At 47.7% G+C, this 17,449-nt stretch overlaps 1 protein-coding gene across 1 annotated transcript; it reads left to right on the plus strand.

The window, feature by feature from the left end:
- Positions 1–818: 818 nt before the first annotated feature.
- CRABP1 (cellular retinoic acid binding protein 1) lies at positions 819–7,932 on the plus strand. The gene is made up of 4 exons (XM_043922375.1): positions 819–1,175; positions 1,718–1,896; positions 3,900–4,013; positions 7,646–7,932. The coding sequence occupies exons 1-4, from the start codon at positions 1,106–1,108 to the stop codon at positions 7,694–7,696; spliced, it is 414 nt and encodes a 137-aa protein (XP_043778310.1). The 5' UTR covers positions 819–1,105; the 3' UTR covers positions 7,697–7,932.
- The last annotated feature ends 9,517 nt before the right edge of the window (positions 7,933–17,449 follow it).

The following is a 17,449-nucleotide window of genomic DNA, read 5'->3' on the forward strand; positions in this document are numbered from 1 at the left end:
CTGTGCAGTTTGCCGAGGCATATTGATGGCAGAAGAGTGGGAAGAGACTGGAAGGGAATTTTAGGGTCTGCGTGCAAAGCTCTAAGAGCTGTGGTGAAGTGTTTGTACTTTGGTAGCGGAGGCACTGAGGGGGCGTTAGGTTTGGGCCGTATTTCGGATCAAAGGGAGAAGAGAAGCGATTTCCTCCACTTGGCCCTCCCAGCCTGCCGGCAAGTGCAAAGTCTCACTTTTCTGCAAAACAGGCCGCTGATATCCAGGCTTCTGGAGCTTATTCAGTCCACCCTTCTCTGAGCTACCCACAGGGTGCAGCGACCTGGGCTTCCTCCCGCCATACCACCGCGGAGGACCCGCAATATCGCGCGATCCTGAGTTCCCCGCAGCAGTGCCGGGCGGTGTTGGAGAGGTTTGAGGCTTTTCCGCCACTTCCTTCCGTGGTCCTGCTCGTGGTGGTGGTGGTGGAGGAGCGGAAGTTAGGTGGGTTGGTGGTGGTTGCGGAATAGGATCCAGGACCGGGAGTGGAGGCGACCTACTGGGCGCATCCAGAAGGCATGCCTGGGAGTGGGGACAGGGTGGCTCTCATCCCCTGGCGGACCTACTACCCACTTATTTTATCTGTATATTATGTATATTCTCAAACATATACAAAAGTAGAGAGAGTGGTATAGTGATTTCGCCAAGCCCCAACGCCGAGCTTCAACAATTTTCTCCTCTTGGCCAATTTTGTTACAACAAACCCTCTCCTACCACCCACTTTAAAGAAGGATGTGGGTGGCCTGGGGGTGGCAGAGGCGCCCCCCTCCCAGAGTTGTAGGAGAGCTGGTACCAAGCTTGCACCCCTGGCGAATGGACCGCCAAGAGGCAGAGCGCGGGCACAGTCGGGCTGGGAGAGGGGCTCACGCTGGGTAGAGGCCGCGGGGGGCGGGGGCGGGGCTAGCGGGGCGGGGCTTGGAGCGGCGAGGGGGTTGGGGGCGCTCTCCCGGTGACTCAAGGCGCGTGGGGCTGGGCGCAGAGCTGCAGTCTCCGCCTTTGCAGCTTAGAGTGTGCCCGCTGCGCCGCAGCTGTCCGTGCCTGCCGCCGCCTTCCCGCCGCCGCCACCGCTGCCACCATGCCCAACTTCGCCGGCACCTGGAAGATGCGCAGCAGCGAGAATTTCGACGAGCTGCTCAAGGCGCTGGGTAAGCTGGCCCGGGCAGCGCGCCCCGACGGAGAGTAGCGGCCGGAGGCGCCCCGGGGCCCGCGGGGAGTCGGCTTTAGGGACCAACACCAGGCAGGAGGGAGCCCTGGGTGCCTTAGATCGGGGCGAATTCCAAGGAGCATCCCATCTAGAAGTGGCGAGGAGAGCCCGGGATCCACTCATCCAGCGAACGTTTGCTGGATCCTTGGCGCTTTCCCCGACGGCTCAGCCTTTATCTCGCGCTGGATCATCGCGAGGAGATATTATTACTGAAATCCTGGGAGGGTCAGGGACTTTAAATCTGGGGGCTCATTTTGAGATCAGGCCCTACCACGTGCTACCGAGGGAAAGCCATTTACCCTCTCTGAGCCTCAGTTTCGCATCTTGAAAATCAGGGCGAGAGCCGGGGGAGGAATGGTTTAGTTGTAAGTCCCTCTTCTATAGTCAGAGGGTTTGGGAAATGCCGGGCCAGTTCTGGGACAGTGGGCGGGTGGCGAGACCCCGTGACCCGAACCCGGGTCGCCCTCGTTCTTCCCGGGGCAGGTGTGAACGCCATGCTGAGGAAAGTGGCCGTGGCGGCTGCGTCCAAGCCGCACGTGGAGATCCGCCAGGACGGGGATCAGTTCTACATCAAGACGTCCACCACGGTGCGCACGACCGAGATCAACTTCAAGGTCGGAGAAGGCTTTGAGGAGGAGACCGTGGACGGACGCAAGTGCAGGGTGAGGTCCCAGAGTCTGGGCAGCGTTCCCGGATCCCTGCTCCCTACCCAGGAACCGCTGCAGCCAGACGAGACCCCCGTCTCCTTTTGCAGCCTGTGGCGCGCCTTCCTTGCAGGGCGTGTGCAGCGGCTGTTTGCCCAGAGGATCTGTGCAACGCGTTGCCCTGGGCTCGGGAGAAAGTCCCACCCCAGCCCCTCCCAACCTCATCCCTAAATTGCCTCCCGGGGTGCTAACAGCCGCGCTTAAAGCGCGGGCTTTGGGGTTACACCGCGTTCCCTGCAGGGGTTTCTGCGGCATTTTGCAGCGATCCTCGCGCGAGCGCAGGCGGCTGGGGAGGAGGAGGTGGCTGGGCCGGGTTGCCCGGCCGTGCGGCTGCCAAGTTTCCTCTCGCAGGTGGAGCCGCAGCTCTTGGCGTCCTGCCCTCCCAGGTCCCTGGGCCCTTGGGAATGCTCTGGATCCAGTTTCAGCAGTCTTCATGGCCCCGGTACCTCTCCTGCCCGCCCTCAGTTAGGTTCCTTAAAGGAAAAGACGAAATCTTTCCAAAAGCAACGCAGATTCTGACCGGAAAATGGACTGAGTGCCCTCTTTTAGTCCTCAGGGGCAAGAATTCTGTTTCCATTTATCGGCCCCTGGGATGAATCGGTGGACTGAAGCAAGGGGTTGTAAATTCCTTTTTTAGATGGGCAAAGTCGCATTGGTTGGTCTCTGGAATAGAATGGAAGGTTGGTTACCCATGTATTTTGAGGACAGACGGAAAAATCGCCGATGCTACCACTTATTTAAAAAGTGACAAAATGTCTCCCTCCTCTCCCCCAAGGTTTGAAAAAAGAAAAACTCATAGCATTCCAGAGAGTGAGAAATTGTTTTTCACCTTTCCAGAGCCCTGCCTGTCTGATCTAGAGTGAGACTCTCTGGGCACCGGATTTGGGAGGACATAGAAACACAGCCCCCCAGAAGCACCCTGGCCCATGAAGCAATATTTGACCCCCAGAGTTGGCACAGCCTGAAAATGATATCTGGGCTTGGAGCTGGCAAGATCCAAGCCCTCAGTCACTGCTCTGTTTGCAAAAACAAAAGAGAGGACATCTCTTCAGCGTAGAGGGAGGGTCTGGGAGTCTAAGGTGAAAGGCCTGGCAACAGGCAGGACTCAGTTTGGGTACATCCAACAGTGAGTACTGCTGGAGACAGTAATTCTGATCAGAAATCAAAGGTTCACGGGACAGCCTGGGGAGCAGGGCTTTTTCCATCCCCACGATGCCTAGTGAACGTGTCCCATGTGTTAGTTAAAAAGTCAGTATGTGCACATTCAGTACAGCCGCCTCGCCCCGCAGTACGGCATTTTGCTTCGTGCAGACACTGGGGAAAACTACAGGGGAATCCCTTCTTTGCCTCCTACCTCCGACAGCATGAAGACCCTTCAGATCTTTAAAAAAAAAAATTTTTTTTTTTTCTAGAGAGATGTAACCTGGGAAGTGGCAGTGTTTGTATTCTCAGAGTCAGAGAAACTCAGGATTATCAGAGCAGGCTGTGTACTGCATCTGCTGAGCGCAAACAGAAAGAAAGGCATTATCCCCAAATCCGTGCAAGGAACAGCTCCTGATTTGCTGACTAGATGTGGTCACAAACATGGTGTCAACCATTCTAAAATTTTGTATTTCTGTTGTGAAGCTTTTTGCCCTGAACAACCAAACTGCTTGAAGGGGGAGTCCACTTTGACATAAATGAATCATTGTATGATCTCAATTTTATTCCTGATGATGTAAGGCATGCCTGAGGCTTTGCTGCTTCTGTGTGTGTGTGTGTATGTGTGTGTGTGTATGATATAAGGTATATTTATACTCCCATAAAATCTGTGGTCAGCCCTCAGAGAAGGTTCTGTGCACTGCTGACAGGGACCATGTGTTGCTTCTCTGCACAGCAATTATTCTCCCGTGCTCATTGTTGTCTCTGCTCCCCGCTGCCAAGACTGTAATTAATGTCACTAATGGTTTTCCTGCCCGCAGAGCTTACCCACTTGGGAGAATGAGAACAAGATCCACTGCACACAAACTCTCCTGGAAGGGGACGGCCCCAAAACCTACTGGACCCGTGAGCTGGCCAACGACGAGCTCATCCTGGTGAGTGAGACCGCCCCCACCCCAAGCCTAAAAGGAGCTCGAAGGTTTCCAGATGCTGCCCGCAGCGGGGCCCACCAACATTGTCCTCACTCGCTCATTCAGGGAGAGACGCTCTATGCCCTGGCTTAAAATGTGAGCAGAAAAGCTCAAAATGACAGTTTAGGCCAGAGGAAATCACTGTTAGATGGTTGGCAGGAGAGCGGAGTGGCTCAGCGGGCAGAGCAGGGGCTAGAGACATGCTGCGCTTCCAGCCACTATCCCGGCGGTGACCTGCTGACTTGCTTAAGCCAACCTCCCCTCCAGTTGGGCTCAGCGTGCGTGGGCTCTGCGAGGCCCCAGAGTTCACTCTGCGGAAGGGGTTTTCCTCACCTTACCATTCTCCACTTTGCTCTCTAGGAAAGATTTCAGAAATTTCAGTACGCCTGCAATGGAAGTCTTTTTACCTCCCCCCACCCCCACCCCCGCCCCGGACTTACAGACTCCAAAGGCTTTCCGGGAGACATACAAGAAATGCTAATTTAAGACAGTCTGAGGGTTAACTGGAGAGGGTAATCAGGGAATCAGATTGAAGTATTTTAAACATCCCTGGCCATGCAAAATATACCTGCTGAGGCCAAGTTAGAAACCTCTGTAGTTAAATCACACACCTCCTTCCCCTTTATTTGGGGGAGCATAGGAAGTGGGGGGGGGCAGGGGTGAAGGACAGCTCCCTGTTATGCTCCCTTTGTGTTTCAGAACAGACTGAGCTTTCCTGACAACAGCCTTCCCCGCCCGCCTCTTCACTCCCTGCAACCACCCCCACCCCAGAAAATGGGAAAGCTGTTGTGGGTAACCAGGAAATGATATCCTTTGTTCTCCATCAGGCCTGTTGTTAACATCTCCCCTCTAAGACTGCCTGCTTGCCCCGTCTTAATGAGCGTCACCCTGAAATGCTGGGAAAGGAGGTGGCAAGGAATGCTAGGACAGGACTCACTGTGTGACCCAGGCCTGGCCCTTCCCTCCCCAAGCTGTAACATGAGGGTTTGGACTAAAGCCTGGTTCCCCCCCATCCAGCTCCCTCTCAGCCCTGAAATTACATGTTTATTCTGTAGGAAGACCCTCAATTGAGCTGTTTCTGTTACTCCAGTGGAGGCCGCTTGATCTCACTCTTGCTTCTTGTCCTTCCCTGAGATGATTTCCCAGATTTCCTCCTTTCACAGAGAAAGGACTGGCTTCATTTGCAACCTGGTTAATGTTGTTTCCAGGGCAGGAATACATTGATGGGGTTGGGGGAGCAATTTGAGGCCAAGAGATGGAAATTTAAGAGAAAAAGGGACATATTCATTGGGACCATGGATAGCAAAGAGGGAGATGATTTTTAGAGTTCTTGAGGGTAGCTGAGGGTTAAGTAGGCCCGGTGTGCTTGGTGAGAAAGTGTGATTTTATTAATCTCTGTAATATCTGAGCAGCCCGCACACTGGCTCAATTCTGTTAGGAGATTTCCCCCACTTCCAGCTCCCCCACTGCATCTCCACCCTTGCCTCTCTCCCTGGCTCAGCAGACATATACATACATACATACGAGCCTCAAAGGGAACATTAATTCTTGGCATTTGGGATCTAAAATATGGGCTTTTGTCCCAAGGGTTATTATCATTAATAAATCCAAACATAGGGAGATGCTGTCTCTATAAACAAGAGGCAATTTATTCTAGTTAACTTGAAATAAGCTCTCCCAGCAACCCCGAGCTGTAACTTGCCTTCTTTTGAAAACTGAGTAAAGTCCCTTAAACCAGTCTGGAACACTGTATGGAGAGTTTCTTTCAGGAACCTCTCAGCATAGTTTGCGGGCTGAGAAGGACATTTCGAACGTGATTGGAAATGTAGCCATTTCTTCTTGTTTCATGAGGCCATTTGATGCCTGGGTGAGGTGTCGATCATTCCAGCACAGGTAAAGAGTCCAATCCCCAAACTTTGGCCTGCCGTGGGACACTCCATGACCATAGAGCTGGAAGAGTTTTGGAAAACTGACGTGGTTCTGAGAGGTCTGGACATTTGAGAGGTGAATTTCTATGGGAACCCCTGCCTCACCCTCCCGCAGCACCCAGCATCATCTGCTGATTCCTCACTAATGAGGAGAGGGAGGAAGACCGAGAAGGTGTCCAGAGGAGGTATAGCTGTGCCGGTATGATCAGCAGTTCCCTATTTAGGCTGGTGATGAGCATTTGATTCCTTCATAATCACTAATGACTAGTATTTCCCTGAAATACACGTTAGAATAATGTCCCAACTCATGTTCTCTGACAGCATCTCATGACCAACTGAGTGACCCAGGGGAAGATACAAGTATGTTCAAGTTCTTGCATGCATGTGTGCTAAGTCGCTTCAGTTGTGTCCGACCCTTTGTGATCCCATGGACTGTGTAGCCTGCCAGGCTCCTCTGTCCATGAGATTCTCCAGGCAAGAATACTGGAGTGGGTTGCCATGCCTTCCTCCAGGGCATCTTCCCGACCCAAGGATGGAACCCATGTCTCCAGTGGATCCTGCATTGCAGGGGGATTTTTTTTTACCCCTGAGCCACCAGGGAAGCCCATTCACGCTCTTAGTTCAGGGTTTTTAACCTAAGGCCCTTTTGACAATTCGAAAGATAGGGACTCTCCCACAGAAAAATGTATGTCTGCAAACAAACATACCTACATCAGTCGACAGACTGGAGACATCCTGTTTGTTTGTCTTAAATTTTTTTTTTTTCAATATACATATGGCTTTTTCTGTCCCAGTTATCTGTGAGAGACCCAGGGGAGCAGGCCTGTGAGTAATTGCCAGTTTTTGGAAGAGTTGAGACAGCTTACTTACAGGGATGTATTTTCAGAGGCCAGAAGAAAATGGTCCTCCTCCATTTGTGGAATGATTTGTGCCCTCTCCACAGCAAACAAACAAAGAGTCACAAAACTGTAGCTGAAAGAACTGTGGGATCATCTTGTTCAATTGCACTCCTGCCCTCAACTCCCTCCTGCTCCATCTCCAAATTGTCCAAGAGATCAGAGCGGTGCCCCAGCTCACCCGGCTGTGAGTTGCAGGCCTAGGTCTGGAGGCCTATGTCATGCTCTTGCAACCAAGACCACGTTTCTAGCTCACAGGTTCCTTGAGTATTACTGACACAACATCTCAGGTGTCAGGATGGACAGCCGCTTCCTAGAAGGCACTTCTACACCCTTTCCAAGGATATCCCACCTGACTGTTCATTACTGGATCCCAGGGCTCAGTGGCCCGGGCCCATTGTCCTCTTGAAATCACTTGAAAAGAGACAGAACCACTTCAGAAATGTCCAGTATGACATACCACCACCCCCACTTCAGTTTAATTTAAAAAACCAAAGCCAGGAAACTTGCATTTTTTATGTCAGCACTCCCAGGTTCCAGAAGCAAAGGAAAACTGCACACAATATAATTCTATACCCTAGCTGCCTCTCTGCCAGTGCAGAGCTCAAGGGAGGAAAAAAAAAAATCCTTAGCACTGAGCATGAACACACAGCACAGGAAATTGAATGTCTGTTACAAAGAGTTTTTAACAGGGCAGTAAGTGGCCTTATTAGCGATATGCTTTAACATTTTTGCACAGGCATCTGCACTGATTGGTTTTCCTTCCCTGCAGACGTTCGGCGCCGATGACGTGGTCTGCACGAGGATTTATGTTCGGGAATGAAGGCGGCCAGCTTGCTCCAGCTTTGGGGGTGGGATGCATGTTCCCCCAAGGAATGTCATAGTTCTGAGCCGCCAGCGGACCTCCTCTTCCCCGGTATTAACGTTAGGTGATCCCAATGTCCCCCCAGTAATGCTGTAGTGTTTTCCCCAAGGCTCTGTGCCTCTGTGTCCCTGGCGCTCCATAGTCTGGCATCTGTATGGTTTCATCAGTCATTAAACTGTGTGTACACACCTCAAGGCTTTCTCCTTCTTTGGACTGCCTCTTTAGTTTCCACAAAGGTCTTGGTGATCCTGCTGACCTGAGCCCTGCACTGGTCTGCGTAGGGGCTTTCGGCTTCTACCTGCTGCCCTGGTGCAGAGCTTGGCATATATGGCAAGGGTGGCGAGCTGGGCTCCCTCTGAAAGGATTCACAATGCAGATCCAGGTGTGCTTAGACCTCACTATGCTGGTGTTTTAACTGAATTAGTTGATATATTGCTGGTTCCCAGCAGGAAAGGGAGGGCACATTTGAAAGGGTTAATTGAGGCGTGCTCAGAATGAAGGGACTATTTACACAGGCCTTTACATGGACGGGGTGAAGAGAACCAACAAAGGATGGTGAGGTACTCAGAGACCAGCAGTAGGGAGCTGATATACTCCCCTAGAGAGACAGACAGAGAGGTCATCAGACCACAAGAGCTGTAGCCTGGAAGAGAGACCACTACGTACAAGAGTTGTGGAGTCCACAGAAGAATGTGGTCACTGCCAAAGCCCCAGTATGTGGGCAGAGGGGGGTTCAGAGGGTGGGGGAGAGTCTCTGGCTTGGAACAAGGGGGTTAAATATACTGACCACCCAACTTTCAATCTCTGATCTACTTACTCTGTCCACTGGCCAAACCCATCTGGAATCTAGAGGGCAAAAGAGTGGGCAGGTGGGGGGAGGAGGGTACTGCCCACAACAGTTACCCTCCTAGGATATAGCCAAGAGGAGAATGGATCCCAACATGCAAAAGGACAATAATCCACAGTCACCAACTCTAACATTCGAAAAACCAGGAGAATTCATATGAAAATCTGCATTTCTATTTCCTTAGAAAAGTTGGGAAAATCTGGCATCTCTTACAGGGCAACAGTTGGCTTAGCAACTTCCCCCCTTTTTAAGTGGAACTTACACTCTCTGCCTTCCCATGGGACCCACCGTTGCCCCTGCCCTAATTTGCATTGCTTGCCCGGCTTCTTGGGCATCTCTCCCTGCCATCCTAGGCACAGGGGTTCTTGGCAGAGCCAGGCCAGAGTTGGCTGGGTGGGCATGGGTGAGGCCCAATTTAGATGACTGGTTTAAGGTGACCCTAAAGAGCTCACCCTGGGTGGCTCAGATGGCAAAGAATCTGCCTGCAATGCAGGAGACCCTGGGTTTGATCCCTGGTTGGGGAAGATCCCTTGGAGAAGGAAATGACAACCCATTCCAGTATTCTTGCCTGGAGAATTCCATGGACAGAGGAATCTGATGGGTTACAGTCCACAGGATTGCAAAGAGTGGGACACGACTGAGCGACTAATACTTTCACTTTCAAAGAGTTCACACCCTGATGGGCAGACACCTAAGGCCCAGGTGCCACCACCTGTGTGTAAATGAGGACACCTTTACCTGATTTATCACACCTCTGCAGTCCAGAACACTACTTTGCTGATGGGAACTTCGGCTCTTTCTCAAAGATTCTACTACCTACATCTAGGAGGAGTTGCCTCATGGTTTCTTGGAGGAAGGGGGCTGGAGTGGCGCCTCAAAGGAAGGGAAGAACCAGGACTGTCTGGAGCACCACTGTTTACTTAGACTCAGAGGCTGTAGCCTGTTTCTCTTGAATCCTTTTCTTCTTCAGTTTCCAGAGAAAAAGGAACAGTGTTTCTCATCCCTCTTTGAACACTGCTCACGAGACATTAGCATGGGACCCAATATGGGAGTTGCTGCTATAATTTTCAACCTTTAAATATTTGTGTGTACACACATTGGTGGCTCAGATGGTAAAGAAACTGCCTACAATGTGGGAGACCCAGCTGCCATCCCTGGCTCGGGAAGATACCCTGGAGGAGGGCATGGCAACCCACTCCAGTATTCTTCCCTGGAGAATTCCACGGACAGAGGAGCCTAGTGGGCTACAGTCCATGGGGTCGCAAAGAGTCGGACATGACCAAGCAACTCACAGACACATTACATATGATATATAATTTACACATACATGTAGGATGAACACCTACACAAAATACCACTGTCATCAGAAAATCCTCACTATGATGCTGTTCTAAACACGTCACTCCTCTGCTCAGCAAACCCATGGTCTGCGACAGAAAGGTCAAACTCTCTGGCACCCTCCATGTCTTGGTCTCACCAGGTGAAGCAAAGAATGAGGGCTTTGGTGTCTGTCACACCTGGCTTCAACTCCTGGCCACACCTTTGGTTTGCAAGTACTAGAAACCCAACCCCAACCAGCCCCAGCATAAAGGAACATACTCTGCGACAACATAGCTGAACCTTGAAAACGTTACGCTAAGTGCAAGAAGCCAGTAACAGAGGACCTCAGAGCGTGTGGTTCCATTTCTATGAAATGTCCAGAACAGATAAATCCATACAGACACAGAGAGGATTGGTGGTTGCCTAAGGCTGGACATAACGGGAGGAAACGGGAGTAAAAAGCTTCTCTGGGGTGGGGGGGCCGGTGGTAATGAAAATGTTCTAAGATTGATGTGGTGATAGTTGCACAACTCTACAAACACACCAAAAAAGCCACTGAATTACGCATTTTAAATGGATGAATTATATACAAATTATCTTAATAAAGCTATTGCTTTCTTTTTTTTTTAAGGAAGTGCTGACCTGGTTGTGAAGAATGCTGGGGAAACTCTCAGTATTCAAGCAAAAGCTTCAAGAACTGGGCTTTAGGCCCTAGAATCTGAGGCAAACCCCTCTACCCCTCCATCTCTGACTCCATTTTGACTTCTTTATTGAACAGATTCAGGTCATATGACCACCCCTGGACCAATCACAATTGAGGGAAACATAATACAATGATTGGCCAGGCCTAAGACATGTGACCTCTCCTGGGCTAGTGGGCAGAACCTTTTAGAAAAGGAAGAATAGAGGGGAAAGAACCGGGTAGGAAGGAACTGATTAAGCCATCCTCCATGCTGGCTAGCAAACCTTTCACAAATTATTTAGTCCCTTGCTATGTAAAATGAGGACAATAAAATCCGTTTGGCCTGGTTGGTGTGGAGATTAGTGGAATGAAGGTTTGTAAAGTACTAAAAGCTTTATATTTATCTTCCCTGGTGGCTTCTGGTAGAGAATCTGCCTGCTAATACAGGAGACATGAGAGACATAGGTTCCATCCCTGGGTGGGGACGATCCTCTGGAAAAGGAGATGGCAACCCTCTCCAGTATTCTTGCCTGAAAAACCCCATGGACAGAGAAGACTGGCCGGCTACAGTCCATGGGGTCACAATGTCAGACACAACTCAGCGACTGAACAACAAAAGAGCTTTAGAGATTTCTACACAATCCTGCCCTGTAGCCACATGGGTCCAGACCCTGATTCCCACTCCTCTGAGTCTCTCAGATCTTTTATATTTTCAAGTCCTGCATTCACCTCCTCTAGGGCATTGTCTCTCTATGTCTCTTGTGCCCACATCAGGCTCACAATTACAGCCTGCCTTGTGCTTGAAGGGCTTCTATTGTGGTCCTGTGTTGTCATTCCACATCTCCTAGGTTTCTGACATTTTCCGCCAACCAGCCTGTGTGGTCCCTGAGGCCAGGAATGGCTGCTTAACCATCTCTGTCTCCTCCCCCACCACCCCCTACTGCCCCACCACAGGGCTTGGCAAATGGGGAGAACTCTGTAAACATGTGCTGATTATCTGACTGATGAAGGGCCAACAGTTTTTATAAGATCTAAACCTTCCTGAATGGATGTCTGCAAGGGAAAGCAGACATATGGGCACAAACAGCAGTACTCAACTCAAACACCATCCAACAGTAAGAGAAATCCCTCAGGTAGGTAGTATATATAATACACATAGCATATTATATCTCAGAGGCAGGAGGATAGAGATCGCAAGACTCATTTAAAATAAAAGTGCGAATAGTGCAGGAAACCCTGCTCAGGAGCAGGAAAACTTGGAAGAAGCAAACTTACTGATTGCTTGTCCCAGCACCCCTTCCATCCACCTCCTACAGTAGAGGCTAGGAAAGTCAATGCTTTTTTTCCCAGCCTGCATTGTAACTAGCGTTGAGCATGTGACCCAGTTCTGGCTAATGAAACATAAAGGTAAGTCTTCCAGAAGGCTTCCTGGAAAGACTTTTCCTTCCTGATAAGAGAGGAGAGCCTGAGAAGGCAACATCTTACTGCCTCTCAATATGGTATGTGATTGTGATGCCTGGAGCTGGTGCAACTATCTTATAACCATGAGGAAAGAAGATGTCAGCTCAGACTCATTGAGACAATACAACCCCTACCTCTCTTTGGATGTATTGCTATGTGAGCTAAAAAAAGAAAAAAGCCCTTGTTTGTTTAAGCTTGTTAATTCAGTGGTTTCCATACTTGCAAGTAAAAGCATTTCAAACTGATACACTGAGGTGATGGAAAGGACAGGGGCCTGTCTGGACGGCAGATTTCTAGGACGTCTTGTCTTGATGATGACTACCACTGCTATGGAACTAGACAATGTGCCATCTTGCTCACAGGAAAAAATAATGTCAAAATATTCTGTGGTAGTTAAGATTCTGTGCATATTGTAACATCTTTCTTAATTCTCTTTTTTATTTTTAAAATTTTAAAATTTTATTTATTTATTTGGCTGCACTGATCTTAGTTGCAATAGGTGGGATCTTCAATCTTCGTTGGGGCATGTGAACTCTTAGTTGTGGTATATGGGATCTGGTTCCCTGACCAGGGATTGAACCCAGGCCGTCTGCACTGGGAACGCTGGAGTCTTAGCCACTGGACCACCAGGAAGTCCCTCAAATTCCCTTTTACTTCATCTTCTTCTCCTCATCATGGCAGCCAACATTTCCAAGTGAACAGCAGATGTTATCAAGAAAACATAGGGCAACCAGCCTGCTATGCAACCTTTCGTACCACCAGTCTAACCCCACCCACTGCTTTCAGAGCCATCTGTCCTCTGGGAATACACTCCAGGGCTCTTCCCGCCTTTACTTTAAAGCTCACTGGTGTCTGGAAAGTCCTTGGACCTTCTCAAAAATGTCTCTTACCTCTATATCTGCCCTCCCCAATGTCCAGCAAACCATCTCCTCTAAGATAAAAGAAAAGCAGTATGTCACTGAGTGAAAAATTCATTTTTGCAAAGTCCCCGATGGTCAGTTAATGTGGGTCAGAGTAGATTTGAAGTCTTCTCTGACTGAAAACCCTTAAATTGGTTGGACAGTTGTGCTTATCCCAACTCATCAGGGCTGCTTTGCTTGTAAGCGCTCTCAACCGTGAAGAGATGAAACTCAGAGAGGAGAAATGATTTGCCCAGGGTCATCATTGTAGGTGCTTGTAAAGATCAGAAAGACTTCTTTCTCTGGATTGAGAGGTGGTTTTTTTTTTGTTGTTTTTTTTTTAACTCTTTATTATAGAAAATCTCTGGCATACACAAAAATAGAATTGTATAATGATTCCCATATACCCACCACCCAGCTTCAACAACCATTGTGTCCCATCTTGTTTCATCTACGCTCTCCTTGCCTGGATTATTTTGAAGCAGATTCTAGACATTTTAAGATTCTATTTACAAGTATTTCAGTATATTGTCTCTGCTGCTGCTGCTGCTAAGTCGCTTCAGTCGTGTCTGACTCTGTGTGACCCCATAGATGGCAGCCCACCAGGCTCCATAGTCCCTGGGATTCTTCAGGCAGGAACACTGGAGTGGGTTGCCATTTCCTTATCCAATGCATGAAAGTGAAAAGTGAAAGTGAAGTCCCTCAGTTGGGCCCGACTCTTCGCGACCCCATGGACTGCAGCCTACCGTGCTCCTCCGCTCATGGGATTTTCCAGGCAAGAGTACTGGAGTGGGTTGCCATTCTCTAGATGTTAATAATTACCTTAAAAGTGACTACAATATCATTCTCACATTTTGGAAATTAAAAATAATTCCTAATATCATCAAATATCTTGTCAGTATTCAGAGTTTCCTGTCTCATAATTTTTTTCTTCCTATTTGTTCAAATCAGGATTGAAATAGCCATACTTTCTGACTGATTGATACATCTCTTAAGTTTCTTTGAATCTGTAAGTTCCCCTCTACCTCATCTTTTTTTTTTTTTTTAAACAGTGTATTTGTGGGAAAAACAGGTTGTTTGTCTTAAAATTTTCCTATAGTCTAAATTTTGATGATTACATTTCCATGGTGTTGTTTAAAATGCTTTGTTTCTCCTGTATTTCTTGAGAAGTGGTAGTTAGAGCCACAAGCTCATTTAGATTCAGGTTTGATTTTCTTGGCAAGAATTCTGCAGAGGTCATGGGTCTGCTGTACGTCCCTCAGTGGACTCATGATGTCTGTTTGCCTCTCTGTGACATTAACAGCTACTAGTGACCTTTGCCTAGAAACATGGTTTCACTAGAGGTTGAAACCTGGGGATTCTACTTCTATCATTATTTCTTCACTTTTGAGCTGGAATATTTCCATTAAAAGATAATTCCTTTCATCTTCTATGTGATTATCATGAGGTATAGTTTATATAGAAAGTGAAAGTCAGTCAGTCGAGTCTGACTTTTTATGAACCCATGTACTGTAGCAAGCCAGGCTCCTCTGTCAATGGAATTCTCCAGGCCAGAATACTGGAGTGGGTAACCATTCCTTCCTCCAGGGGAATCTTCCCAATTCAGGGATCGAACTCAGGTCTACCACATTGCAAGCAGGTTCTTTATCGTCTGAGCCACCAGGGAAGCCCTTATATAGGAAAGGCAGAATCAAAGTTTGATTCTTTCCCTGTATTTACTAGTTTTCAAAGTCATGTATTGGTCCTCTTGACATCCTTTAAAAGAGAGCAGTGTATTTTTGATGAGTTTTTGTTTGTTTGTTTGTCTGTTGTTTGGTTGGTTTTGTTTTGTTTTGTTGCCACACCATGCAACATGTGGAATCTCAGTTCCTAACCAGGGATCATACCAGTGCCCCCTGCATTCAAAGCATTCAAAGTGCCCCCTAGACCAGGGAAGTCCCTGTTTTTGCTTCCTTTTTGAAAGTCACTATGAATTTGTGGTTCTAAACATAGCTGATGTGTTTTAATTCATTGCAGTTGCTATCCTTATAGATGCTGAAAGTGGCCCATCTTTGGCCAGGGGGAGCCTTTTCAAATTGACTCTTGAGTCCTTCAGGAGGGCCCTGGTCATCTTTGGTAAATTCCTTGGTATGACACGACGTTCCAGGCTCCTTCTATGTGTTTCCTGCTCCAGACCTGGAATCACCCATTTCCTGAAGAAATCCAGTCCTTCTGGAAGGCAATGGGATTTATCAATAGAAGTCACAGTTTAGGAGCCAGGGGAGGGGTCTAGTTTGATTCCAAGGTAGAAGCCAGAGTTCTAGGACCCAAGAGGCAAGTACTAGACAGAAGAGTCACTCTGTAGTCCTGTGTTCCCTTTATCTTTTGCCCAAGACAGTGCTAAACAACATGCAGATGTTACCAATGCTGAATATGGTCAGTTTTCTGAGAATGACATCTCTTCCTTTCTACTCAGAAATCTGAGTAGTTTCTGACCAACCCCTTTGTAGTAGAGGCAGTAGATTGGGAAACATCTGTCTGCAATTCACCACCAAGCTCTGAGGGCATCTGCTTTAAAGAGCATGTGACGTGATGGGCAGGAGTCACTTCCAATCAAACCTCTCTTTACTCCACGGGAGGCGGGATTAATGGTCCATCCTTTTGTAGGAAAATTAAGCACAATTTCTGGGCAAAGGGCAGATTCTCACAAGGGTTCTGCAAATATTATGCATTGTATTTGTTACAATTGGGTAATTTATCTTTCTGGGAAAGTTACCTACAGGACTTGGAGAAATTTACTTAATAAGAAAATAGATGACGGTCACAATTGTATAATTCCATTTGTTTCCAGGAGAGCAAAATTCATCAATTATGGTGAGTGAAGGGGAGGGCCTGGGGGTCCCTAAAGTGAAATTTTATCAGGGTCTCCAAGAATAGTAATACTCAGGGGAAGTGAGATTTGGGGATTGTAGCATTTAAAAAAATTGGCTTTGCAAACAATGTGCAAGGAAAAATGATTGAATCGTGGACTTTTACAAAGAACATAATGAAATGTGAAAACTCTGAGAAAGTTTGGGGGTAAACCCAATTCTCAGAAATACACAAAACAAAATTAACACTGAGTTGTTGTTTTTTTTTTCTCTTCCTATCAGGAATAGGTTCAGAAAAATATTAAGTTCCCTTGGTCATTAAAAAAAAATAATAACTGTAATGACATAGTTCAATGCAAAGAGCACATGAGAGGATCATAATTGTAAGCCTGGCTTCACCACTAATTTGCTTTGTGAGTAAGTTGCTCTTGTTCTTGACATCCCCTCCCTAAGGCTCTGACTCCCCATCTGTGCAAAGCAGAGGTTGCCAAATGTGAACAGAGGCTGGACTGGCTGCATATGAATCACCAGGGGGAATCCAAAATGTCCACCAACAGAAAAATGGTTAAACCAACCACAATAAACCACAGCATGGAATTCTCTGCAGCTGTCAAGGAGAATGAGGCGCCTGCGTGTGTATTGATGTGAAAAGATGTCCAAGCTATATCGTTTTTAAAAATGAGTGACGATCTTGTTTAATGGGAAAAATATAAACTACATGGTCAGCTCTTTTCAGGACAAATACAAAACCCTCAAGGATATACACCAAACTGCTAAATAGCAGTTACCTCTGAGAATTGGCTGTTTTTAACTCTCATTATTTCTGTATTGCTGGAATTCATTTAGAAAGAGTATGGATTACTTTTGTAATTTAAAACAAATTTTCATTTAAAAAGTAAGAGATCCTGATTCTCATCGAGGTTTGGGATAGAGCCCAGGAATCTGAATTTCTTTGTGTTTCCCCAAGTAGTTTCTAATAGAAAAACTGAACCCATGATCTCAAAGGTCTCCTGACTCCTAACACTATGAACCCATGAAGTTTTTTGCCTCAAGGCTTTTGGGGAAAGGAAGAGAAGGACCAAAGAAAAGAAAAGGAGACAGCAAAGAGGCACAATATTGGAAGCAGAGATAATGATGACCAAGGTGTATGGCTCTGTACAGTTCCCAGTACCGCTTCACACGTGTATCCTTTGTGACACTCACAGCAATCTTGGGACGTAGGCAGGTCAGGTAATACCATTTTATAGGTGGGAGCAATGAGGTTTAGAAAGGTAAAGTCCTTGGAGTGACTTACCCAGTTTGTAAATGGCAGAGCTGGGATTACAATCCTGGGCCGTCTGACCCCAGAGCCAATGCTTTTTCTACCACTGGTGACACGAAATGTTTCCCTTATTGTGATCACCAGAGACTGTATTCATTTTTTTAGGTCCCAGGCTTCTTTATTGAAGAACATAGTGATGACTGATGTGGGGATTAAAATCAAGAGCATCACTGAACTTCACCTTCCCTTCAACCAGTTCTCCCAAACTCCTTGCCCCCAAACCCTTTGTATTCCCAGTTCCTCTCTTAGTGAATGAAGAACTTAATCCCCCACCCCAAGTACAAACCCACAGGGTTCTCTCCCTAGCTCTCCTGTTCCTCTGCCCCCCATTC

The sequence above is a fragment of the Cervus elaphus genome, chromosome 13, assembly GCF_910594005.1.
Source record: "Cervus elaphus chromosome 13, mCerEla1.1, whole genome shotgun sequence".
Taxonomy (NCBI): Eukaryota; Metazoa; Chordata; class Mammalia; order Artiodactyla; family Cervidae; genus Cervus; species Cervus elaphus.